Source organism: Centruroides vittatus, unplaced genomic scaffold, assembly GCF_030686945.1.
Source record: "Centruroides vittatus isolate TY-2023 unplaced genomic scaffold, ASM3068694v2 contig_877, whole genome shotgun sequence".
Taxonomy (NCBI): Eukaryota; Metazoa; Arthropoda; class Arachnida; order Scorpiones; family Buthidae; genus Centruroides; species Centruroides vittatus.
In genome coordinates, this window is record NW_027122569.1 from 1,149,519 (window position 1) to 1,176,180 (window position 26,662).

General features: G+C 32.7%; 1 protein-coding gene across 1 annotated transcript in view; it reads left to right on the plus strand.

Moving 5' to 3' along the window:
- The window catches only part of LOC136983149 (fibrous sheath CABYR-binding protein-like), a 126,971-nt gene extending 101,053 nt beyond the window's left edge, over positions 1–25,918 (plus strand). Inside the window, exons 13-17 of the mRNA XM_067279792.1 lie at positions 8,211–8,381; positions 9,265–9,609; positions 12,429–12,587; positions 22,141–22,263; positions 25,785–25,918. Coding sequence (XP_067135893.1) covers positions 8,211–8,381; positions 9,265–9,609; positions 12,429–12,587; positions 22,141–22,263; positions 25,785–25,918 — 932 coding nt within the window. The remainder of the gene's footprint in view (positions 1–8,210; positions 8,382–9,264; positions 9,610–12,428; positions 12,588–22,140; positions 22,264–25,784) is intronic.
- The last annotated feature ends 744 nt before the right edge of the window (positions 25,919–26,662 follow it).

Consider the following 26,662-nt stretch of genomic DNA (forward strand, 5'->3'; position numbering starts at 1 on the left):
CCTCTCCTATAAGCAACGGTGACCTTACGTCTCCTTGCGATAGACGCGTATACGGATTTCAAGGTCGGGTTATATGTGATGGGTATTCTCTCCACCTCCGTATTTTGGTTGTTAGTTTGTGCCACTGCAGGTGCGTTTTGGCTCATTCGTGCTCTTTGGCGTTCCGCCATTCTTGGAATAATGTTGCGGTAGCCGTGTATATCCGCAATCTTCTCAATATGTTTCAACTCTTTCTTAAGCGCTTGTTGAGTGGAAGAGTGCGTGTATGCCCGTCTGACCAATGATCTAAATGCTGCTATTTTGTATTGGATCGGGTCGCATGAGTCACTCGGGATGTATGTGGGGCTTGCACATTGTTTGCGATACACAGAGGTATGGATGTTGTGCGAGTCAATCCTGATATCCACATCCAAAAAATGCACATTGGTATCACTATGTTGCTCAACTTCGATTGACAGACCATACGTGTTATCATTCATCTTTTCTACGAATTGCGCCAAGTTCGGTGTTGTCTTCCATACGATGATGACGTCATCTATATAACGTCTGTATAGTAGGATATCGTTGGTGAATCCCGGGAGTGTTTTGGATTCGAGTTGTCTCACCACCAACTCACACAAGTCCCCTGACAGTGGACTTCCCATCGGGACACCCCGCGATTGTGTGTATGTTACATTTTTAAATTGAAACACCGACCCGTAACACATGAGGTGCGCTAATTCCAACACATTCTGGTGGAGGGCTGTGTCATTTACTTTCGTAAACAGGAAGTCTCGAAGTGCGCAAAAGCACGGTGGTATCTTGATGGAAGGATACAACGATTTAAAATCCAGCACCGTTATGTAAGCTGGGGAGGTGATCTGTTTCAACTGAATGATTAATTCTTCCGGATTAGAGATGGTGAACTGATATCCGCTCATGTGTGGAACAATTATGTTGTGAATCGCTTTTTCCAACTTACGGGTGGGAGCCTTGGTTTTATCCACAACCGGACGAAACTGTTGGCCTTCTTTGTGCGTTTTCGCGAACGCAAATAATTTGGGTACGTCCGGGGTATCCATTGTGATGTTCTTTAGTTCTAGCTTCTTGGCCAATTTCGAGCACGACAATCTCTTAACTCGTGAATGTAGTTTTTCTACCCAGTTACTTCCAACCTGATTGCATTGAGTTGCGTCTATGTATTCCTTCAGCCCTTTCTCGTATGTTTCCCTTTTCATGATTACTATGTTCTTGGTTTTGTCTGCTCTGGTGATCGTGACCTTGTTCAGACGTGCCCATCTAACCGTGCGTTTGATATTTTCTCTCAGAACTAGAAGTTCCTTGGAACTCCTGTTGTTTTTAATTTTGAGTGTGGCTACCCATCTGTAGTATTCTTTCTGCGTGTCGGTGAGGCCACACTCAAAATTAAAAACAACAGGAGTTCCAAGGAACTTCTAGTTCTGAGAGAAAATATCAAACGCACGGTTAGATGGGCACGTCTGAACAAGGTCACGATCACCAGAGCAGACAAAACCAAGAACATAGTAATCATGAAAAGGGAAACATACGAGAAAGGGCTGAAGGAATACATAGACGCAACTCAATGCAATCAGGTTGGAAGTAACTGGGTAGAAAAACTACATTCACGAGTTAAGAGATTGTCGTGCTCGAAATTGGCCAAGAAGCTAGAACTAAAGAACATCACAATGGATACCCCGGACGTACCCAAATTATTTGCGTTCGCGAAAACGCACAAAGAAGGCCAACAGTTTCGTCCGGTTGTGGATAAAACCAAGGCTCCCACCCGTAAGTTGGAAAAAGCGATTCACAACATAATTGTTCCACACATGAGCGGATATCAGTTCACCATCTCTAATCCGGAAGAATTAATCATTCAGTTGAAACAGATCACCTCCCCAGCTTACATAACGGTGCTGGATTTTAAATCGTTGTATCCTTCCATCAAGATACCACCGTGCTTTTGCGCACTTCGAGACTTCCTGTTTACGAAAGTAAATGACACAGCCCTCACCAGAATGTGTTGGAATTAGCGCACCTCATGTGTTACGGGTCGGTGTTTCAATTTAAAAATGTAACATACACACAATCGCGGGGTGTCCCGATGGGAAGTCCACTGTCAGGGGACTTGTGTGAGTTGGTGGTGAGACAACTCGAATCCAAAACACTCCCGGGATTCACCAACGATATCCTACTATACAGACGTTATATAGATGACGTCATCATCGTATGGAAGACAACACCGAACTTGGCGCAATTCGTAGAAAAGATGAATGATAACACGTATGGTCTGTCAATCGAAGTTGAGCAACATAGTGATACCAATGTGCATTTTTTGGATGTGGATATCAGGATTGACTCGCACAACATCCATACCTCTGTGTATCGCAAACAATGTGCAAGCCCCACATACATCCCGAGTGACTCATGCGACCCGATCCAATACAAAATAGCAGCATTTAGATCATTGGTCAGACGGGCATACACGCACTCTTCCACTCAACAAGCGCTTAAGAAAGAGTTGAAACATATTGAGAAGATTGCGGATATACACGGCTACCGCAACATTATTCCAAGAATGGCGGAACGCCAAAGAGCACGAATGAGCCAAAACGCACCTGCAGTGGCACAAACTAACAACCAAAATACGGAGGTGGAGAGAATACCCATCACATATAACCCGACCTTGAAATCCGTATACGCGTCTATCGCAAGGAGACGTAAGGTCACCGTTGCTTATAGGAGAGGCCCAACCATTTACACTTTGTTACGTAACGGAAAGGACCCATCGGACCCGAATAGAATGGCAGGCGTATACCGAATCCCGATAAAGGACGAGAGATTTAATAGGGATCTGATCTACATAGGATCAACGAAACGCTCTATGGAAGTCAGGGTTAAAGAACATGAGGCGGATATAAGATACAACAGAGCTACCACGTCGCTTGCAGTGTACGCTTCTGAACCGGGCATTAATGTGGACTTCGCGGGGGCCACGCTAATAACTAAAACGACTCGGATGGAACATCTCAAATGGCTGGAAGCGATAGAGATACATAAAGCGCAAACTAAAACAACATGCATTAATTCACGCGACGAGATAACTCTTTCGCTTGCTTGGCAAACTTTATTACAAGAGGATGCATAAAGATTTATTTGGGTCCGATAACACATGAAATCATGTGACCCAAAGATAAAAAAGAATAAAAAGATTAAAAAGAATATGATACAGTACGACAAGGAGCACGACAGATATAGCGCATGCGCGATGGTCATCGCGCTTTCGAACTATCTTCATTTGAATTTGTTCTTAAAAGATCGGAACGCAGTTTTTTAAAAATAATAGAATCCAGCAGTTAACCTGAAGAAGGACACGGAAGGCGTCCAGAAAACGTTCGTTGAATTGAAGTTATTTATTTCACACCGGTCAATAGGCACAAGTGAGTTCGATTTATATTTTATACACCCCGTGTGTAAATTAAAGTATATAGATTTTAGTTTTTTGTGGTGATTAAATGAATCGATTGTATAGAATTTTCTGAATAGTGATAAGACTTTGTTCTTCTTAATTTTTCAAATATAACAGTCGAAGTCAAACCAAGGCTTTTTAAATATAAGAGATTTTGTATTGTTTATTTTACGTATTTTTTATAAATTGTTTTATTGAATTTTCCAATTGTAAATATTTGTCGATTCCATCTTCTAGTCCACTACTTAATTCTTTCACTAATTTGTAATTGATATTGTTGATAGTTATAATAAGTTACTTGGTAGGGTACGGGTTTATTCTTGTAAGCTTGATCTTTCGCCACTTCGATAGAAGTTCTTACAGGAAAATGATCCGATAAGTCACAGTTTAAAACTTGTATATCTGTACATAGATCTGCCAATAATTCGGAGCATCTTGTTAAATCAATTACCGAACATCCAGAATTAGTTATACAAGTTATTTCTGACGGATAATTGTTTTTTATTCTTCCATTCAATATATATAACTGTAGTTGGTAAGTATAATCTAGTAATTGGATTCCTAATTTGTTATGCTTTTTATCCTTAGACTCTCGTGCATTTCGAATTAGCATATTCGGTCCCCTATATTCCAAGTCCATTTTTTGTGCTATTCGAGCGTTCAAATCTCCTATCATTAGAACATATGGGGAAATATTTTTCCATTTTTCAAAATCTTTAAAAATATCATTTAGAATCTGTAGTTGTTTTAGTGGTACGTAGACCAGCATGATTATTATCAATTTTTTTTTCTAGAAACTTTATATCTGGATTAGTGATTTGTAATAATACTGTTATATAATTAGTGGTTTTCTGAATAAATTTTATTTCTCCAATATTTCTTTTTAGTATCAAACTTATGGACGTCCTGGGCCGTCCGGTTTTTGTGCTATTGTCGATATAGTTTTGTATTCTTCATTATTTTTAATTAAATCTTCGATTGGAGAGATTATCCAGGTTTCTGTACTACCCAGAATATCAGTTTCTTAATAAATGTAAGAAGTCATTACTAGTAGTTTTTCTTATTAATCCTTGACAGTTCCAGTTTGCTATTTTTAGTTGTACATTTCCCTGGTTTCCATTCTTATTTGTTTCATTATTTTCTTTTGTTTTTATTGTGGACTCTGATTTATTAAATTTCCTTGAAGGGTATATTCTAAAAAATCATCAGCATATACTAATTGATTTTGCATAAAACTGTATGTAATTTTTTGCTGATTTATTAACAGATAATCATCTCGTAATTTAGGTTGAACTACTCGTTTTTTTTAATTAATATAGTAATAGTGATTTTCTTCTATTACGTGAGTTTTTAACTAAATCGGCTGCCATATTTACATGTTGCCACTCTCCCAGTAATGTATTTTGTTTCAATCATTAAATGTCATTAAAATATTATTTCTCAGTTGTTCTGATTTCAGAGTTAAACACTTAATATTAATTTTAGAATTAAGTATACTATAGATAGATTTTATGTCTTCATTTTCATCGCATGTAAATCTTCAGAGAATGCGTCGAGAAGTTCAATAATTCTTTATGATTTACATCCGTTAATTTATTTGCATAATCATATATTATTAATTTATTATTATTTATTGCATTATTCAAAGTATCTATCTTAAATTGCATTAGTTCTTTATCATTACGTAATTTGGTTAGTTCTAATTCAATCTTTTCATTTCTTTCGTTAATAAATTGCAATTGTTTTTTAAAATTAATTATTTCACTATGAACTACATTAATTTCCTCTCGGATAAATGAAAATTGTTTCTCCAATTTTTCATTTCTGATAGTATTAAGTTCTACAATTTTCAACCATAGATCTGTATACTGTAAGCTGCCGACATATGGGGGCAATTAGTTAATTGCACGTCAGGAAAAACCTAGGGACCGATCGTATGTGGGTGGTGGCGGCAGAGGCAAAGATGACAAGTGTCTTACAATAACCGTTTATTTTAACCTCAAAACAAACTTACAAGGTAGGCCTACAGTACAAGATGCGATCTAGATCGTCTGCGGCAGAAGGCGCTCCGGATGACGGCGATCGGAGAAGGCTGTCGGAGTCGTCGGTAAAGCCCCGGGGCAGTCGGGTAGGAGAGTCCGATGGGGTCGGTGACGGACGTCGGCGAAGGAGTAGGTGGCTGGTTGGAGTACCGTCGTCCACTTCCGGGTAGAAAGCTCCGTCGTCTCCCCTTCTGACCTTGATACGGGGGTTTTTATACGATTTTTCCCCGAATCTTCCCTCTTGATTGGTCTTAAGTCCCTTTTTCCTTTTTTCGATTGGTCAGTCTACTGTTTCTAAGCAAGACGAAAACCAAATTCGGCCGGGGACGGCTCCCGGGCGTTGACAGCTACTCACATAATTTACACAGGTTGCCCCCCTCTCGCGGACATCGGGCTGAACCGATCCGCCAACGTTCTGTGGCTGCCCCCCCCCTTTCGCGACGATCCCGGGCTCATATGGTCTAGCAGGTGTCCTTGACCATCTGTCTCTCTTCTTACTCCCCTTTTTTGTTAATTGTTTACATCTCGACTCTTGTATACGAGCACCGCGACATTCCCTTCGTCGTTTATTACCGCGTTGTGTTTGTTTTAGAAGACACGCTTTACAGATGTCCGGTTTATAGCCCGATGCGCGTTCTTGCTCCGATTGACTTTCCGAAATTTCCCGAGGTAGCGATTTTGTAAACAACCGAATTCTCGGCGCCATTTTAGGATCTTCACAATACAAAAACTTAAACCAACACCTTAATGTTCGCTGAGAGATTTATTAATTTAACTAACGTTTTCGGCTTACTCAATAAGCCATCTTCTGTAAGCCGAAAACGTTAGTTAAATTAATAAATCTCTCAGCGAACATTAAGGTGTTGGTTTAAGTTTTTTGTATATTGAATTCTGCTGGGTACGAGTGTGGTTTACATAGATCTGTAGTTGAAATGCTTGTTGTTTTCGTAGTTGTTAGCTCTATCGAAGGGTTTTAATTAGATTTCTCGCCTGTCTGAGTTGGTAATTCTGTTCTTCTTATTTCAATATAGTCCGTGATAAGGTTTGTCTCTAATTCCGATGATATTGCGTTGTTAGTTGATTGCTTTAGACCAGTGATTCCAAACTTTTTTGATCCACCGCCCCCTTTGTTCCATAAAGTTATACCCAATGCCCCTAACCCATTTTCTCTTGTGTGAGAAAGGATTGGAAATATTCTTAGGAAAACTTTTCTATGAATCTCACACTTTGTGCCCTTACCGTACATTGTTCTCAACATCTGGAAACCATAAAATGCAATATTTCCTCTTATCAGTTTAACAGAGGAAAGGGAGCGGCTGTCAGTGACCTCAACTTTTGCCTTTGGTCACCGTTTGGTACCCTGCCTTCAGCGCCACCCTAGATTTACTCACCGCCCACAAGGGGGCGTTATCGCCCACTTTGAGAAATGCTGCTTTAGACGATTTATTGGTGGTCTACCTCTCTTCATTGGTGTTTTCTGCAACGGTCCTGGATTTGATTCAATTCCAGAGATTAATAATACTAGTAGGATTAGCTTGAGATTCATCATTTTAGTTGAAAATATTACACAGTTTCCAATTATTAACAATTATATCAAAGTCGGATGAAGTGAGGAAAAAAGTCACCAACCACAGTGATGATCTGAGTGCCCCCCTACAGTAAAGCTATTATCAAAATATGTTATAATATATCTTAATGAAATTGCAATAAAGATAATATATAATTACTTTATATTGATATTCATTTTTATACATTTTTAAAAACTTAGATTCAAAAGTAATTTATTTGAACAAAAATGGAAAGTACTGTACATCAAATTTATGACTTTGCGAATATTTTAGAAAAATTATTGGTTTTAAACAAAGACATCAGCTTTATATAAGAATATAAATTATTATTCTAAATTGTGGACTATTTTATAATACCATATTATGTGATGGTCAGATGACAGAACAGTAAGGTGGCAACCTACTGCTTTGGGGACCTGGAATCGAGTCCGGACAGGTTATAAATCCCCACAAAATTTTCAGGGTGGTCTTGTCCAGATATGTTGGACCTGTCCCTCACTACCAGGTTGTCCCTTTTGGGCCTGGCCAAACTCATAATGGGCTTGCTAAAAAGGCCCTCTTAGTGTCCACGGGGCAAAAACAATATATTACATTGAATTTAAGATAAATTTTTTCACATTTCTTAACTTAGAGTTAGGTTGCATTTTAAATTTAAGATATTCTTCATCACTCTTAAAAAAATTTAGAAATTGTTCATTTTGGGAAGGAACAGATAACTGTAAAGCTAAATATAAGCAATGTAAAGAAATAAAAGTACTTTGAATGCAAACTTCTGCAGACAAATGAAAAGGAGGAGGCATTACGGATTTTTCAGTTGAAAATCATTCTATAAAAATCATTATTCCCTGAAAAGATGAGTCTTGGAATCGATATATTTTGTCTTTTAAACAGAAGTCTGTTGTAAAAATAAAATACTATTTTTATTTAATAAATTCTATTAAATCATGTTTTCTTCTAATTTTTTTCCTCTAAAAATTTTTTTTTAAAGTCAGGGTGTATGTTAAATTTAAAGTATACACTATATTAAAAGTAATTAAAACTATTTACTAATTACAATCAAATGAAATAAGAAATTATATTACAAAGTTTATTTTAATAATAATGTTTTATAATTTAAACAATTATATTTTTTAGCCCGTCCCAAATCGGCCGAACCGACTCTAGGTCTCTCGAAACGAGACAGTAAATCTCCCAAGCATTTAACCAAGCAATCTATTAGTATTCCAGAAAGTAGCACTAAACCTAAGGAAAATTTAGCAGGACCATCTGAATCTCCCACTAAAAAGGATACAAAACATAAAATAGGTAAATGCATATAATTTATTAAATCTCTTTCTCCACATTGGTTAAAAATAAAAATTATAACATTAAAGATGTTAAATGAAACAAAATACACCAAGAAATCATAAAATAAACTCCAGTATATGCTTTACTGATGGAAAACACAAATCTGCTGAATATTAACTGCTAAATCAGTAACTCTTTTCCATACTAATAAACTTCTTTAGCATGTTTTTTATTTGCAATACTGTGACTTAAATTCAAAGAATATGTATATAATTACCCCATAATTCTTACTGTTTAGTCTTTTCGTTTTGTTACTTACGGTAATGCAGCACTTGGGCAATTTGCTTAGGGGATGCCTTCTGGGAGGTCTTTCGAGGGGTAACTGGCCCCTATTTAGGCATTAAAGACATGGAGAAAACCCATAAAACTCCACTTGGCCAGCCAGTGCTGGCAAGGTGCAAACCCACAATCGAACTACCAGTGTTTAGGGAATGGAACTGCTTGGCCACTGGTAGGCACCATAATTCTTACATTCATTACTTATCATATAATAATTCTGCCTCCTTTGATCTAACTTTTACACTTCTATTATATGCTTCCTAAACTAAAGTTATAATTTGTGTTTTTACAACATCTTTCAAATGTTTCCATCCCATTAAAAGGCAGTCAAAAAGTCACATAACAGATGATACAATGTAGATGCTCAGTTTTAATCTTGTTTAGAAGGCTGTATTTATGAGTTGTGAAACTTCAAAAATTCAACACATTAAAAGTGAAGTTTTGAATTGAAAAACTCCGATAAATGAATTTAAAAATAGATATCTTAATCTTATAAATTAGCGAATGACTAAAGTGATTGATAATATTTTATTAATAAATAACTTATCCTTCTGAATTGCAGGTCGAACTAGCTTCAAAACACCAAAAACTTCGGAACAAGTTTCTCATGCCGTTAAACCCCGTCCAATACACGCTTCTGCGTCGGCAACTGCCGTAGTTAACGGAGAGGATGGAAAAATATGGTTGAAACCTTCTACTTCGGAGGCAAAAACTATTCAATGTGATAAAGATAAAGAAAAACCGACTATGAAAGAAAGCAAAGATTCTTCAAAGGATAGTTTATCAGATGAGACTTCTATGGGTAAAACTAATACTGTAGTAGAAAAAAGTGATAAAAAAGATGCTACCCGACCAAACACTTTGCCGTCTGTTAATGGAATGGATTTAAAAAGTGAAAGATTAAATGGTAAATGATTAAATTTTTTAAGATAAAAACCAGTGATGTTAAAATGGAATAATTAGCTATCTTAATGTAAAGTTTTTAAAAGGGAGTCAAAAAGTCACATAACAGATGATACGATGTAGATGCTCAGTTTTTTTAATCACCTATGTCAAAAATCTTTCAATACTTATTTGACAAATATTACATACATAGTACAGTACATACTTGAATCACATGAATCACATATTTGATACACACTATGAAATTTAATAAATTATTGACTATTCACTTTGTGATTTCCTGTTTTTACGACTGTTATAAATTTTCTGTTATGATTTACAAAATACTGTATTTAAATGTAACTTTTTCATTATCTCTGTGTTTTGTTACATACAAGGTGTTCATTTTACACCAGTTTGATTTATACCAAATTGAATTGATGATAATGGTTTCAAATTTTCCACGAAAAATCTTTTTCCGTGATGTGTAGAATACTTTTAGTAAATGCTAAATACAAATATTTATGTAGGAGTTAGCAAATTTAGTAAAAACATTTAGACACTCAAACAGAAGAGGAGACAAATGATGATAAACCAGAGTGTGTTATAAAGATAATAACTACCGATGCCCTTAAATCAATGGGTTGTCATTAGTTGACTAATGCCACCTCATTGATCGAAGAGTGTTGTGAAGTGGGCCCTGACTAGGAGTGAAGTGGCTTAGGAAGACTTTAAATAAAGACTTAGCACTTTATTATGAAATTCTCATGAAGAGGAAAAGAAAGGCAAGGAAAATAACATATTTTAAAAGATGTATGATCAGTCTAGCCCAGCATTTCAACTAAGGCCATCATTGCAGAACTGATGTTGCTATATGAAATTGATATAGCAGTGGGATAAAAAATTGCATTGTTGATTTTGGTTATAAATAAATAAGATATTGTTTTGTATTAGTCAAATTTCACTATTATTATTGAAAATATGTATGTATGTATATACAGTCGACTCCGCATAAGTCGACACCCCGAGGGGAAGTGGAAATGTGTCGAGTTATCCGACGTGACGACTAAAGCGAAGTTGGAAATAAAACCACAACACTGCAATTAGGAAAATACAGTAGTGCGTTATACAGTAGTATAGGCTTACAATACATTGTTTCCTCCATTTACAATTACTCCGTAGATGAAAAACTGAAAAATTCGTTTAGTGTTGTTTGTTTTGAGCACTTAACCGTCTCGACTTTCTTTTTCAGCGATCATGAACATTTTGAAAACATCTTCGCAATTGTCAATTGTTGGCAAGTAACATCTAAGGATTCTTAATGCCTCTAGCGTGAGAAAATGAAAAATTGGATTCCGGTGTGACGTTGATGTAGATTGTATATTTTCTTTTTGTTTATCTGTTATTATTTTATACATAAAAATACATAAAATGTTAAGGCATTTTTATTAATATGTATATATATTAATAATATTAATGTATTATAATATTATTAAATATATTAATTATATATTAATAAATAAATCGACTCCCCTCTTGAAAAAAATGAGTTTGCACCACACGTGCGGAGTGAATTCATTTTTTCAGGAGGGGGTGACGACTTATCGGAGTGTGGGACAGCAAAAGTATGTCGACTTATCCAGTGGTGACGAGTTAAACGGTGTCGAATAAACCAAAGTTTTTTAACATTAATGCCTACGTAAGTCGGCCGGGACCACAGAAAACTGACTACTTAACCGATGATGTCGAGTTATCCAGGTGACGACTTATGCGGAGTCGACTGTATATATATTCATTTGTGGATACATAGAATTCATCCCTATTTATTCCATAATAATACTGTATAGATTTAGTTTGAAAAAAGAGAAACTAATCTTAATTGTCAGTTGATAGTTTAAAAAATTAAACTATCGACTAAATATTAAAAAATTAGTCCTAGTTTCTTATATATTAATATTCAAATTATTCTGTGAAGTGAAATCATACACTGAAGACGGTCTTGAAAAGACTGGAAATATCCTGAAATTTTTTAAACTATCAACTGAACATTAAGGTTACTTTCTTTTCTTTTTGGATTCCTTCAATTTTTATTGAATCAGATTTATTTTATGCCAACTTTGTTTGCACTGCCTCCTCCAAGAACACATCACTGGTGTAAAATGAGGGCAGTTTGTAGTTCAAACTGTATAACCATGAACAGACATAATTTGTAATAAATCTAAGAGAAATCAGACTTTGATTTACAGTGACTCCACTTAACAATGATTTTCCAAGAAAAATTAAGCTACAAAAACAGAGTTGCTGTATTGAAAATGTTATTGTTTTTCATTCTACTAAATTTGGATAGTTATATTAGCATCAATAACTTACAGTTTTGAAAACAGTAATTTATTAAGGTGAATTTAATGCTTAATTTCTAGCATCGGTCATCTCAGCAGCATACTAATCTTGTAGGATTAATAAGTTACTATCAATTCCAAACCAAATAAGTGGTGTTAATCGTGTAATATTAATGCTAGATATGATTCAAGATTATTTTTATTATGGTTCACATATAAATGTAATTTTTTTCCCTATGTTTAAAAGCAATAAATGAAGTGTAAACTAAAAATATTTAATATGCATAATTAATTAAATGTAAAAAATTATAGATTAAGTAGCCACAAAGTACATAATATTGAGAATATCACAACACAAATTTTGGAAAGAATATATCCCTGAAAATATTTAAATTATCATAAAATGCTCATTCTAATGAGAGTCTTAAAATACAAAAATCTCATTTTATTTTGAGATTTAAAAAAAAAAAATACATAATTAATAAAGTTAATTTTATATATTTAGACTCTTCCTCACAAGCTGAACCTCTTCCTGGTCCAGTACAGCTAACAACAGTTAGGTCTCCAGAAGAAGTTACGGGAGTGAAATCGCCAGATCCAGAATCTTGGACTGTACCGATAGAAACAGGTAAAGGGTTAGAATGGACTGATGGACAAACTCCAGGTATTGTTCTTATTTCATCCAAAGAAAGTACACACCTATCCACAATCATAATCCTGGCATATGACAATTTCACTGATTTATGGTTTAAAACAACTTTTAACAACCCCAAAATTTTACATTATATATAGAAAAATAATAGTTAAAAAAAAAAAAATGCTTATAAATTTTCTAAAATTAAAATTGCTTTAAGTTTTCAAAATTTTTCATTCAGAATTTTAATGTAAAGATACATTAATCAAGAAATATATTTTTATGTGGCTTAAAGTGCTCTAAATTTTTTCTTATTCTATCATTTTATCATTTTTCATCATATAATTTTAAATTCTACAAAGTAGTTATTTATTAATCTGTTCAAATGACCAAACAATTATTATAAAACGATTTTTGGACTTTCTTAAACTGCTTTGTAATATGAGATATCGTTTAAGATAACAGCTTATTTACAGATATTATAAAAATGATGATAACTGTATCGTAGTTTATGATTTATAAAAAAATAAATGATAAAATTACAGCATTAAAAATAAAATGTTCCAAATTTATTTCCAAAGTGCATTAATGTAATTAGGGTTTTTCATTTTCCGGTCTTTTGCTTGTCCCAGGATTCCGGGATAAAAGTGAACTGTTTCCCGGGATCCCGGGATAGAATTAATTATTTTTAAGATATACAAAATATCTTGAAATCAAATGATATAATTATTTTTCATTTTTTAAAGTAATTTAATACATTCTGCAACCTCCAAAATCATATTAATGCTGTGTAAATATATATTAAAAATTACTTTTGAATTACATAGAAATTTTCACAAATAGAAAAAATTTATTAACATTTGCTGGAAACTGCATACGACGACGACAACAAAATGCTTTGAATCGAGTCGAAAATTTTAAAAAAATGAACTTAGATCAAACTTCTAACTTAAAAGATAATTTTCGTTTTTTAAATAAAACACAATACAAAATATTATTGTAAATTTTTATAATAAGATTTCAAAAAGCAAAGATGGTCAATACTCCGATCACTCGATCCGGTTCTTATTTAACTAATGAAAAGTCCTGCTACCGAGAATGTCCATTCCGATTCGATTCCTGCAGGTGGAATCGTCTTTAATGCATTTAAGAGAAGACGGATGTTACGTGTTTTTTCACCCATAGCCTGGAAGATTTCTAGTTCGTTTTCGAGATTGTAGTATTCTTTTGCTCGCTAGTATTTTTGATTTGTCTACCTCGGCTACTTTAATAGAAACATCAAGCTTACGGCTTGATAATTCGGCAGTTCGTTTGTCTTTAATAATTAAGTTTATGAAGAAAAACTTTATACTTGCGGACTTCGTACTCGTTTGTAGCCTCGCGCAATTTGCATGACCTGGCATTATGCAGTTATTCAAGCTATTGGGCATGGTTAAAAATTAAGACAGCATAAGCACAATTATTCCAGATATTACAGGTTCTGACAAGTAAAGAATTTTCAGAGTCCTGTCACAAATAAGCTACTTATTGATTATTGACCATTTGTGACATGCCATAACGAGCAAAAATTTAAAAAACTAATAAGTAGGTTTAAAATTAATAAATACAAATGTATTCTGGCAGTTTATGAGTTAATTATACTTTCTAATTGCAAAATTTCCTCAACTTTAACACAAAATAACAAATAAGTGAATTTTTAAGAAATTTGCACGATTTTTTGGGTTAAAAAACAACTGGGATCCATCCCATTTGAGAAACTCTAAATGTAATGTTATGTTAAATGCTATAATTTCCAAACTGTTAAACATTTCAACATTTTAGAATTGTTTCTTGTAGTTAATTTAAAACATAAATTGCAAGTAAAATTGAAGAAATATTAATTTAACAACATATTAACATTTTCAAAACTTTTAATTTTCATAACCTGTGCTCAATGCATCATTTGAATCTTTGTTTGAACAGTTTCTTAAAATAGAATGGTTGTGTAGGCAATGAATATGTAGTCTTTCCCAAAATAAGAATAGAGCTGATGTGATGAATCTTAAATATGTATCATTCCACTGCCATTATTAAGCAATAAATGAAGTTAGTCAAGTTGAACAAAGTAGAACAGAAAAAAAAGTTGAAAATTCTTGTAATGTGACCTACAAGTGATGTTTTCTTTTGTTTTATGATCTCAAACTTTTTGCATAAGTGTTGGAAATTTCAAATAGACCGTAACAATTTAAATATATCTTATATTATTACCCCAAATTATATTTCAATAATAATATTTGAGGTGTGATCAAAAAGTTCTGAGTCTAGGCATATAAAAAACAAGTTATTTATTTAACTTTGACACTCATCGCCTTTGAAATAGTTCCCTTCTGCATTGATGCATCAATTTCAGCATTTCTGCCAAGCTTGAAATGCTCTCTGAATGTCCCATTCTTGAAAAGTATCAATACTATCTGCAATTCACACTGAATGTCCTCTACTTTGTCAAATGGTGACTCTTCAACTTGAATTTCATCTTTTGAAACAAGAAAAATTGCAGGGCGTCAGATCCATTGAGTACAGAGGTTGGGAGGCAACAGTTGTCTTGGTGTTCACTAAAAATGTGTGTTTTCAGTGCTGTGTGAGAGGGAGCATTGTCATAGTAGAGCATCCAATTGTCACTGCACCACAGTTGAGGTCTTGGTGAGAGTTCTACTGCAATTTTCTATGGCATCCAATAGAAGTCTTTGGCATCACAGTTGTGCCAAACATCCTCTCTTGGATGTTTCAGAAAATTGCAGTAGAACTCAGCCTTCACTGTCTGGCCCATAGAGATGAATTCTTGGTGTACAATCCCACAAATGTTGAAAAACATTCTTCAGCATTTATGGAAGCATGTTTTTGGTCATAAATCAGACCTGCCTTGCCTTCTTCAGTCTTCACAATTTTGGGCTCCTCCACTGTGAAGATTGCTGTTTGGTTTCTTGGTCCTAGCCATAGATCCAGTTCTCATCGCTGATATTAATCCTGGAGATGAAGGTTTGGTCATCAGAAGCTTGCTGACAGAGATCCTAGCAGACCTGGACATAGTGTATCTTCTGCTCAGGACTCAGGAGCTTAGACACAAACTTTGCCAGGCACATGTTCAGTTCATATGTCAAGATCACCTGCACTGTTCCATATAACACATTGACTATGACAACATTGCCTTGATCGTTATCCAATGATCCTAACACATAAGATGTCAAAAGTTCTCAACAGTTTTCGGATTGTGTTCATGGATAGTCAAACTGACCTTTCATCATCCTCCAGTGAAGTTTTGTCTCTTTTGAAGTATGCATGCTACTGGATATATCTTGCCAATTTCACACAAAATTTTGTTAGTTTTCTGCTCTAGTTTCAGGCCCATGATGAAATCACAAAGGCACATCATCATTAACATTAGGACATCATCACAAAGCTTGTGTAACACAATTTCCAACTAATGCAGCACATTGTCACTTTGCATAGTGACTCATGAACATCAAGTGCCTCTCTCTTATGCTCTCTCTGCACACTCATGACTATGCAGTGCCTCCATCTATCACTACAGGCTCAGTCTCAGAACTTTTTATATATATATAAGACTAAAGACCTATATATATATGTATTTAAGATAAATCATCAATTAATTAATTATACCTAGATTGAATAGATAGGATTAATACTGTAAGGATCGTAAGATATAACAGTTTATCCAAAATATATAAAGGATGAAATATTGTGGCAGAAACGACAAAGTATTTTTGCTAAATGCAACCATTTATGGACTGCAAATTGCACTCACTGTTTAACCTAACGTGTTGAGACCAAAATGAGCCAAACTTAGATGAATTTTACCAAAGTATCTAACATCTTTAAGTACAGTACAGATGTTTTAAGCATGGTGCTAAAATAATAATCATTATACCGGATTATTGATTTTATAAAACAAGATTTATTTTTTGAAATTTATTAAGTATCATGTTTTTGTGTGTGTAATCCAAAGCTGCAGAAAATTTCTAGAACAAAGTAAAACCTTTGCATAACCTGTCCACAGTACAACCTGTACCTATGAAAGCAGCCATTACTCCACAGACACAGGTTTGTAATTGCAATTTAACATATAACCTGCACTTCTTTTCAAATTGTCCTATAGACACTTTTATACATACAAAAAATATGTACTGTACAAGTACAAGATAATTGCTTGTTATTACAGAATTCTTAATCTTGAAATTTGACTTATATAACCAAGATAAAACTAGAATTAGATATTAAAAAATAATATGGGACAAAGAAGACAAAGCAAACTAGTTTGTAAAAGCAAAATTATATACTATTCTATTTGTAATGCAGAATTCATAATTTAATATGTATTGTATTAGAGCTGCTTCAATAACAATATAGATGAGAATTAACAAATTATTACATATTAATCTGGCTGCACTGTTGGTGATTGTAAATAAAGTCAATGTTAATTAGGTAAAATTAATTTTTCATTACAAATAGATATTGCAATTGCTAAATAAGTTTTTATTTGACTTATTCTAATAAAAACTTATATTCATTAGTGTCGTAATCTGATCAGTACAAAGAATGGAAATTGAAGGAAAAGAAGAATGTTTTAAATAAAAAACAAATTCAATCACATTGACTGTCATAGTCCTAAATCAAGAGTGAGGAACTTTTTTAATTGAAAAACCACATCCCATTTCAGAAGAATTTCGTAAAGTCACATATTGTGTTACATGTTGCATAAGTAGACACATTCAGCATATTTGCACCGAAAATATCCATATACAGCCATATTCCCAGTAAATAAATTCTGGTGTGGTATACAGTACATGAGGTCTGTCCGAAAAGTTTCCTAACTTTGAAAATGGAAGTTGTTTGCATTTACCTAGACACTAGTCAGTTTTGTCACCTATGAAGTAGTCTCCTCCTGAGTCTATGCACCAAATCTAGCATTTCTGTCATGAAAAGAATACTTCCTGAAAAACTTCTTTTGGAAAATTCACTAGTGAATTTTCCTTAATGTCATTGATGGATTCAAAACGGTGACTTTTGAGTGAGGATTTTAATTTGAGAAACAAAAATAAGTCTGCTGGCGCTTAGTCCTGCTAGGTGAATATGGAGGTTAGGGAACAAGTGGCATTGAGTTCTTGGCCAAAAACTCTGTTATCAGCAATGATGTGTAGGCAGGTGCATTGTCATGATGCTGTTCTATCCAAGCAGTCTTTTCTTCCTCATTGCTTCATAAAGACATTTCATCACCTCAGATAGTATTCATGGTGAATGACACCTTCAGAATCAAACAAAACAGTGAGCAAGACCCATGAACTTGTTGTGCATTTTTGGGCCACAGTGAAGATTTTCCCACCCACTCTGAAGACTGACATTTTGTTTCCACATCATATCCACGTCTTATCCCTAGTGTTGATGTTTTTTTATGAAATTTTCATCAGACCTATCCCATCCCAGAAGCTCTTCACTCATTTGTACTCACTGAAAGATAATCACAAAATGCAATCAACATGTGTTTACACAAATGAATGTAACAACAATAAATGAAGATAGAACAAACTGCTTTTGGTAAATAGTACACAAAACTTGTCTCTAGAGAGCTGTGTAGGCTGCATTCAGATTCAGTTATCAGTTGGTGCATAATTTAAAAAGTTTACAAACTTTCCAGACAGACGTCATATATATATGACTGAGGATGGTCATTTCAATCTTGGGCCCACAAATTCAATAACAGTTATGTTACCAATATCACGCAAGTAAAAATGGTAATGCACAAGCCATATTGTGACTAGGGTGTATTTTTTTTATTTTAACATTGGAGATGATGCTTACAACATCAGTGTTATCATCATCATCATTGGCAATGCAAGTATAATGACTTTCAGCAGGTTTGCTATTAAAAAAATCTATCAATATACTGGGTAACTTTTCCAATGAAAAACATTAAGAGATATTGATACAAAATTAAAATTGTTTATGGCATCATCTATTAAAAAATTTTATTTTAATAAACTTTCATATAGTTAATTATTATGAGATGGCAAAAAGCTTAATTTTGAAAGTAGACAAGTTTTATAAAAAAGATTGGGAATGCTAATAATAGGTAAATCTTCATTATATCTAACCCCACTTCGGATATAATGCATGACCCCGTCTATATCCCCACCTCTTGACCTTTAACCACTAAAATTTAATAGCATTAATGTTCCTTATAAACAAGTTACCACGCCAACTTTCGTTTCTTAATCATTATCCCGATTTGTTTTATCATTTTATAGAACAAATTACAAACTAAAATGCACATTCTATACATTTAAACTTAATGAGGAAATAAGCATTCCAAACTCTTAAACAGAACATTACATAAAATTAAAATATAACATGATCTGTCGGTTTGAATTTAACAGAATTCAAACCTTCCACATTTAAAAAAAAATATTACATAATTTTTTAAAACTTTCCATTATGAGGATATTCCCATATCTGCTACACATTAAAATATTAAAGAAACAAACCAAAACATTAGTAAAATAAAGTTGCCAAAAAAATGCTTAAATTTATGAGATAATATAAGTAACGTGCAAACAGTATATATCGGCACAATTCCATCTGGACTCTATTTAGTGCAATATCTCGTAAAACAACCACCATTCATTGGAAAGATCTTCAACTTCTTTGAAATTAATATATTCCCTGTTTAGATGACTTATAAATTTCAATTATTTCTAATAATCGTAAGTCTGTGATATCACATGCTAGAGAGATAATCTTAGTCTTTTCCCACTGCAGTTTTATCCCACGTTCATTGTAAACACTTCTAGTGTTTCTTTTTCTCAAATACTGTGGTTTTGTCCACACCAAATACATTAAACTTCTAGTGTTGTTGATTGTAAACCTTTTATTACTAAGTAAACATGCCCTTTAATTGTAATGTTTACATTCGTGGATGTTGCTTCAACATATTTCCTGTCAGTCCCCTATATCCTGTCTTCTAATGGCACAATATAAGCACCAGGTTTCTGTGCAGAAGTCACATGGTCCTTATCATTACATAGCACTTAAAACACCATGGGGATCCATTTAAAACAAATATTGCTCTTCATCATTTAAACTATTCTGCTGTGTATACCAATTAGCTGTGTGTTATATCCGGCCAACTTTGGGTTTCCTTGTTCTCTTTTTTTATCATGCTGAGAATTAGCCTCAATGCTCTTATCAGATTTTCCACCATAGTCTTAACCATGCTGGGCGGTTGCCTTTCTTCATAATTTAGCTCGCTATTCATGTAGACTGGCTGCAAAGTGTGTACACCAGTGGCGTGGCATGAGTGTCAGCTGCTCCCTTATTTAGGTATTATTATTTATTGTAAAATTTTGCTGCCCCCTCAAAGTGCCGCCTGGGGCGGGCCGCCCCTGCCATCCCCACTACCCTATGCCACTGGTGTACACTCATCTTATTAGTGTCCTGAAAGCCAATTTCTTGAATTGAACAGGTCATGGGATACCACTGAAATGTAAAATGGCAAGCTTTCTGTAAACCTTGGTTCCCATTAATTTTATGTAATGTACTTTTCAAAATTTTTGTAATGTTAATATTTAAGATTCTGAATGTTTCATTCCAGAATCTTAAATATAACATTACAAAAGCTCATTGTTTCATTTGCTTGTTAAGTTTAAATGTATAGAATATGTGTTCTAATTTGTAATTTGTTTTATATGATTAAATATACCGTATTTTACGGACTATAAGATGCACCTTAATTTTTAAGCAATTTTTAAAAAATACCTATAAGACACTACGGACTATAAGACGCGCCTGAATTTTGGAGGCAATTTTTCGAAGAAAAAAGTGCTTCTTATAATCCGTAAAATACGGTATGACTGCGTGAGGATAGGCATTAAATACATCTTAAATGGTAGCATCCAAAGTTAATAAATTGCTAGAGAAATAAGGTGTAAAACTGTTTACTTTAACAGAATCTTCATGGGATGACATTCCTAATATTACATTCATGTTGACTAGACTAATATTACGTCAATGCAGTTCTAGACTTGACATAATTGACAAAACTGAAGCTAGATGAACAAATAATCCATACTACCACCCATGCCATTTTACAACTAATGATACAAATACTAATGTGATACCAAAATGTCCTAGTTAAACTTTAAATTATAATAAAATTTATACATTAAATAACAAAATGTACAGAATTAACAAGAAAACAGATAGAAACAACCCAATATGGTAGTTTAGGAATGGAATTTTGCAAATTGTGATCATTTCAAATTCTGTTAGACTCCATAAGAAATCCTATAGTCAGTAAATAAAAATATGATTTATGTCTTAAGCTTTATTGTTTGTTTTTACTTGAGCATAAAATTATTTTAAAAGCACTACGTCTAAAGAAAATATGACGAATCCGTTTATACAGAAATTTCATTACGTCAAGATCGAATGTAAGCTTAATGACACTAATAATAATCATACTTAATAGCAATTTAGGGTGTGTTTATGTGGCAAGCAAGCCAATGACAGTTTGTTTTGTGTGAAACATACTATTTCATTGGCTTGCTTGCTTAGTCGCTTCCACCTAGATGCACTTTTAGTATAAGCGTCGGCTGACAAATTGTACGGAAGGTCTATAATGAAATTCTACATTCTCTTTTATATCCACGGCAATACATTCTTGCAAGATTCCTAGAAATATCCCTATGCTTTCTATAATTTTAGAATTTTCCAATTAATACCAAGATTCCTACAACAATTATTAGCTAATGCAATTATTTTGTGCTTCAAGAATTTCGTAAAACTATTTCTTGCAGTAATTACAACATATATTTTTAATTACAATTAATTTTATTTTTAAATTTTTCTGACAATGATTGTTCTTCATATATTTTAATCAACTTAAAAAAATCTTTTTAACTTATTTTAATGAAAACCTTGGAGTGATGTCCAGTTTTTATTAAAAATATCCTAATATTTTATCCATTAAATGTAATAATTATACTTGTAAAATATCTTAATTTTTTTTTATTGAAAGATATTCAATTGCAAATTTTTTTCATCCGATATTTTTTACAAAATTAATTTCCTTTAATTAAATGAATTATTGTTTAATGTAATGTCGAAACTCTTTTTAAAAACTTGATTGAAATTAATTTTTACACTTTGTAAATCTTTTTTACAGTAAAATTGTCATAAAATTCAATATTATAATTTTTTTTTTCCTTCTTTTCTTTCCCTTTTTGCCAATTAAAAAACTAAAAACGAGTGATAAATTTTTCATTATTTTTATTTATTTTTTGCACAGAATGTTATTTAAAATATAAGTTATTTATATTTTCTTAATTTAAATATAATTTTTGCATTTTGTTTTTAAGTTTAAACTGACAAATAATATTGAAAGTATATATCTAAATATTTAAATTCAATCATTTGTATTTTATAAATTTTCTTTTGTAACGATTTAGAAATTGTCTGCTTAAAATACTGTAAAATTTAACTCATTGTTATTTATAATTACTTTTTAACTAATGCAATTATGTGATAACTCTAGGCGAAGAACCCGTTCGAGCAAAAAGTCCCCCGGCGGTACCTAGTAAACCTGTAGAGATTATTCCATCTGCTGTAAATTCAGAACCAGTTATTACACAAGTGGAACCTGCCCCTAGTGAATCTGGTAGGAAATATCTTATAAAAATTTCGTTATTTTTTTTTTTTCGTTTATAAATATATAAATAAGTAAAAATACATTAGACATTTCACAAGTATCTTTTTATAATGTAAATATATCATCAGGTTTAATATAATTATTCACTGTATGATACAGGCATCTCTGGTGCTTCCTTCCTTTGTCAATCTTATCTCGTTTCTTTTGAGGTCGTCTTGTCGTCTTTCTGTTCCTCTTTCTCTCCGTTCTCTGGACATTCGTCTCATTGCTCTTCTTGTCCATTGGTTATTCTACATTCTTCCAGTATGTTCTGCTTATCTCTATTTGTTCTCTTGAATCTTTTATTTATATCTTCCTTTTTAAACCATATGTACTGTACATATCAAAGAAAGGTCTAAAAGTTTCCAGCTTAAACAAGTTAATAAAAACATTCAAGAAAATCAAGTATTATTAGTTATTTTTCAATTTATTTCCTCTTCATCACAATATATGTTATGCATTCTTGAAAAAGTCTTCTCAGTTTAGCAGCAATAGTATTTCTTATCTTTAGATTTGAAAATATCATAAAACAGCAGACTTCATCATTGGAAATGTTTTTCCTCTTAAATCAGATTTCTATATTGAAAACAGATAATAGCTGAGACTAGAAAGAATGGCTAATTTCTGTGAAAAAATCACATTCAAGAACTATCTCCTTTATAATTGTAGCTATATGGATGAGCCTTATTATTCCCTGACTCAGTTTTTTCATTTTTCTTCTTTGGCAACATTTTACAGTTTCTGTAACCAAGCATAACATTCACCATTTATGATTCTGTTTCTCTCTTTAAAATCATTTATCTGGATACCCTCACAATCCCAACAAACAATAACCATTAACTTTTTGTTACTAGTGAAACTTTTGCTTTTCAAGGAGAGTTACATTTGGATGAAGCCATTCTACCAATTCTCTTTTAGGTAAAGATCATAATACATAGCATAGTCTCATTTACAGTTACAGTAGATGATTAAATATCATTTTTTCTGAATTGGCATGTTTCGACGAGTTTGCTCATGTATAACTTTTTGAAGTACAACTATTGGGTTGTTCAGAAAGTAATTTCGTTTTTTTATTACTAGAGGGATTAGATGTATTTTTACCAGCCAATTTTATTTTAAACCACATTTTCATTATATACTTTGACAGCTGACATTTTAAGGCTTATTTGTAAAAAGTTTTGTTTGATTCCGTACAATTGTTTTTTTTTCGGTGACCCATCAAATATGGAAAATCGAAAGCATCATTTTCGGCATATTTTGCTTTTTTATAACTAAAAAATCAAAATGCTGTCCAAACAAGAAAAAAATTGTGGTACATGTTTGGAGAAGATGCGTTGAGAGAACGACAGTGCCAAAACTGGTTTACAAAATTGCATTCTGGCAATTTTAATATCGAAGCTACACCACTTTCTGGATGGCCATTCGAAGCCAATGAAAACAAAATAAAGGTACCGATCGAAGCAATCTGCCGTATAACAACACACGAAATCACTAAGAGATTAAATCTGTTAAATTGAACCGTTTATTATTACTTAAAACAAATTGGTTTCGTTTCAAAGCTCGATATATGGGTTCCACACATTACTAATGAGAGATGCTCTCTATGGTGGGATTTTAAAGAAATTTATTTTTGAGCTCTTACCAGACAATTTAACAATTGATTCGAAAGCGTACTGCAATCGAGTAAACAAATTGAGTAATATCGTCAAACAGAAAAAGCCAGAATTGATCAACAAACAAAGTGTAGTGTTTTACCACGATAATGCCAAATTTCACACAAGTTTGGTAACTGGTCGGAAACTGTTATAGCTTAGATGGGATGTGTTATCGCACCAACCATATTCGCCAGATCGGGCACACTCAGATTATTACTTGTTCCGGTCTATACAAATTTTTTTTAACTGTAAGACATTTACTTAAAATGACAATGTCAAAAATCACTTGGATCAGTTTTTTGTAAACAACGATCAAAATTTTTATGAATGTGAAATCGTGCTACTACCAGAAACAATGACAACAGGTATTTGACCAAAATGGTCGATATATAATTCAGTAAAATATTTATTTATTATAAGAATATTGCGTTTATTTTTGTATGGAAAAAACGAAATTACTTTCCAAACTACCCAATATATGAAGTGAAGAAGCTTTGAATTTTCTGTTATATATTTTATTAAATGTTTCGTTTTGAGTTTTTCTATAGCAAGTTACAAATTTCATGTATTCTGTATTCATGAATTAGTTTTAGTATTTTAATTATATGCATTGATTCTTATATTTTAACTATTTTCTAAAAATTTGATAGAAATGAACTAATATTAATTGGAATTTATTGTCACTTAATGCCTACAGAGTATGAAAAATTTTTAAGAAGTTGATAATGCAGCTTACAATAAGTTGCATTTTGGAATCAAATCAGATATAGATTGGATTCTATCCATGCAAGCACCATACCCAGGAATTGTGTATTCTTATTACTATGTTAAGTCTAATTAATTAACATATAATTAAACTATTTGACTAGACAAAAGCAGTTAAGCTGCTGTATCAAGTTCAAATTGCAACTTCTGCTTATTGCACCGATTTGTTGGCAATTACACTACCCAGATGATATTCTAAATTAAATTCAATATAAGGTCGCAACTTAACTAACTAGGCTCTAGCCAAATTTATTAATAATATGTTAATTAATTAGTCCTAATATAACCTAATGGGAATTTAGTTGCTTGTTTGTTTAATAAAGTGTATCAGATTGCTTGTATACATTATAATTTCTGACTTTTAAATTTATTTAGTCAGAGTTTTTGGGCTGCAATTTGAAAAAGATTGTAGACCATTGAAACATTGTAGTATAAATTTCCACTGTTGTTTGTTTGTCTGCCCTTAATCTCAAGAATGGAATTAGATAGATGAAATCTGAGACTAGATATAGAAACCTTAGGGGCAAGCGGCCCCAATTAACTATATAATAATTTTTGATGCAAACCAGACGTCATGTTATTTCAATTCAAAACTTCCCCTCAAAGGTATTAGATAGGTGACTGGCACAACTCTGTTGTTAAAGGGAAAGTATGAAAATACAGTAATTGCTCATTCACAATTAGAAAGTTATTTCCCACAATCTATTTATTACAAAAACAAGTTTATTAAAATTAAATTGTAATGCACTATCCTACTTAATAGGCAGTATGCATACCATGAAATATTGTATGATAAACATTAAATTAAAATATTTATTTTGTCTTTAATTGCTGTTTATTTGTTACAGTTAAGAGGCTCTTAAATGTTAGCATTATCAGATATTTTTTCTATGATAATAAGTATAGAAAAATGTGCTCATCTCTATGAGTCAACTTCCCAACAGGCATTTAATGTTCTGCGTCTAAATTCTATGTTAATATTTTGTGATATTATTATTTTACTAATTTATTTTATTAACTTGTATATGTGACTTACTAAACATAATAACAGTCCGAAACATTTCATTATAGCACCTAAAGTTCCACCAAGCACGGAAGTGCCGAACGTAGAGATGGTTTCACCTTCGGCCGGAAGAATGTTAGCTTCGGACGTTCTCGACCGTGCAAGAAGTAGGTTAGATCAATTTTGGAGTAAAAACAAATAACATACAACTTTTACATATTGAATAGAACGTTCTAACAAAAAGAAAATTATTGTATGTTATCTATTAATTAAAAGATGATGAGATATGATGACAACGGTCACATTTTAATCAGGAAAAATTTATGAACAAAAAAAAAATATATACAGAAAGTAGGGGAAAATAAGTGTTTTTTAATATAATGTATGTTGTGTAAATATTTTGATTTATTTCCTGTTTTGTACTTGGAATTAATTTTTATATTATTTAATTTTTTCTTGTTGACAAAAATATTTTATAAAATTTTGACATGGTTTATGCTTAAATATATTGTAACGAAAATCGATTGCGATTTCTGGAAATACACTATAATCCTATATCAGTCACATAAATATATTTATTTAAAATACGCTTCGTCGTAACTGGTAGTTAGTAAGATGCGTACGTTCGTCTTACTGTCTATCAGTTGACGACGAACGATGACGGCATTTATTTTCATTTCATAGCTCTATTTTTCATATATTCTTTTAATATCAAGATTAAATATGGTGAAAATTATTTTCCATAAACATATTAAAAAAAGTATGTTTTGTACTTGTACATTCCGAAAATAATTTCTCATTTAAAACTGCCAAATGTGTATTCAATGTAAGGACGAGTAGTAAAATAAAAGTTAAATTAATTAAAATTTAACTTAACAATTTATTTATATATTTAAAATAAAAGATGATATAAAAATTCAAAATGCAAATTTGTCTAAATAAATGT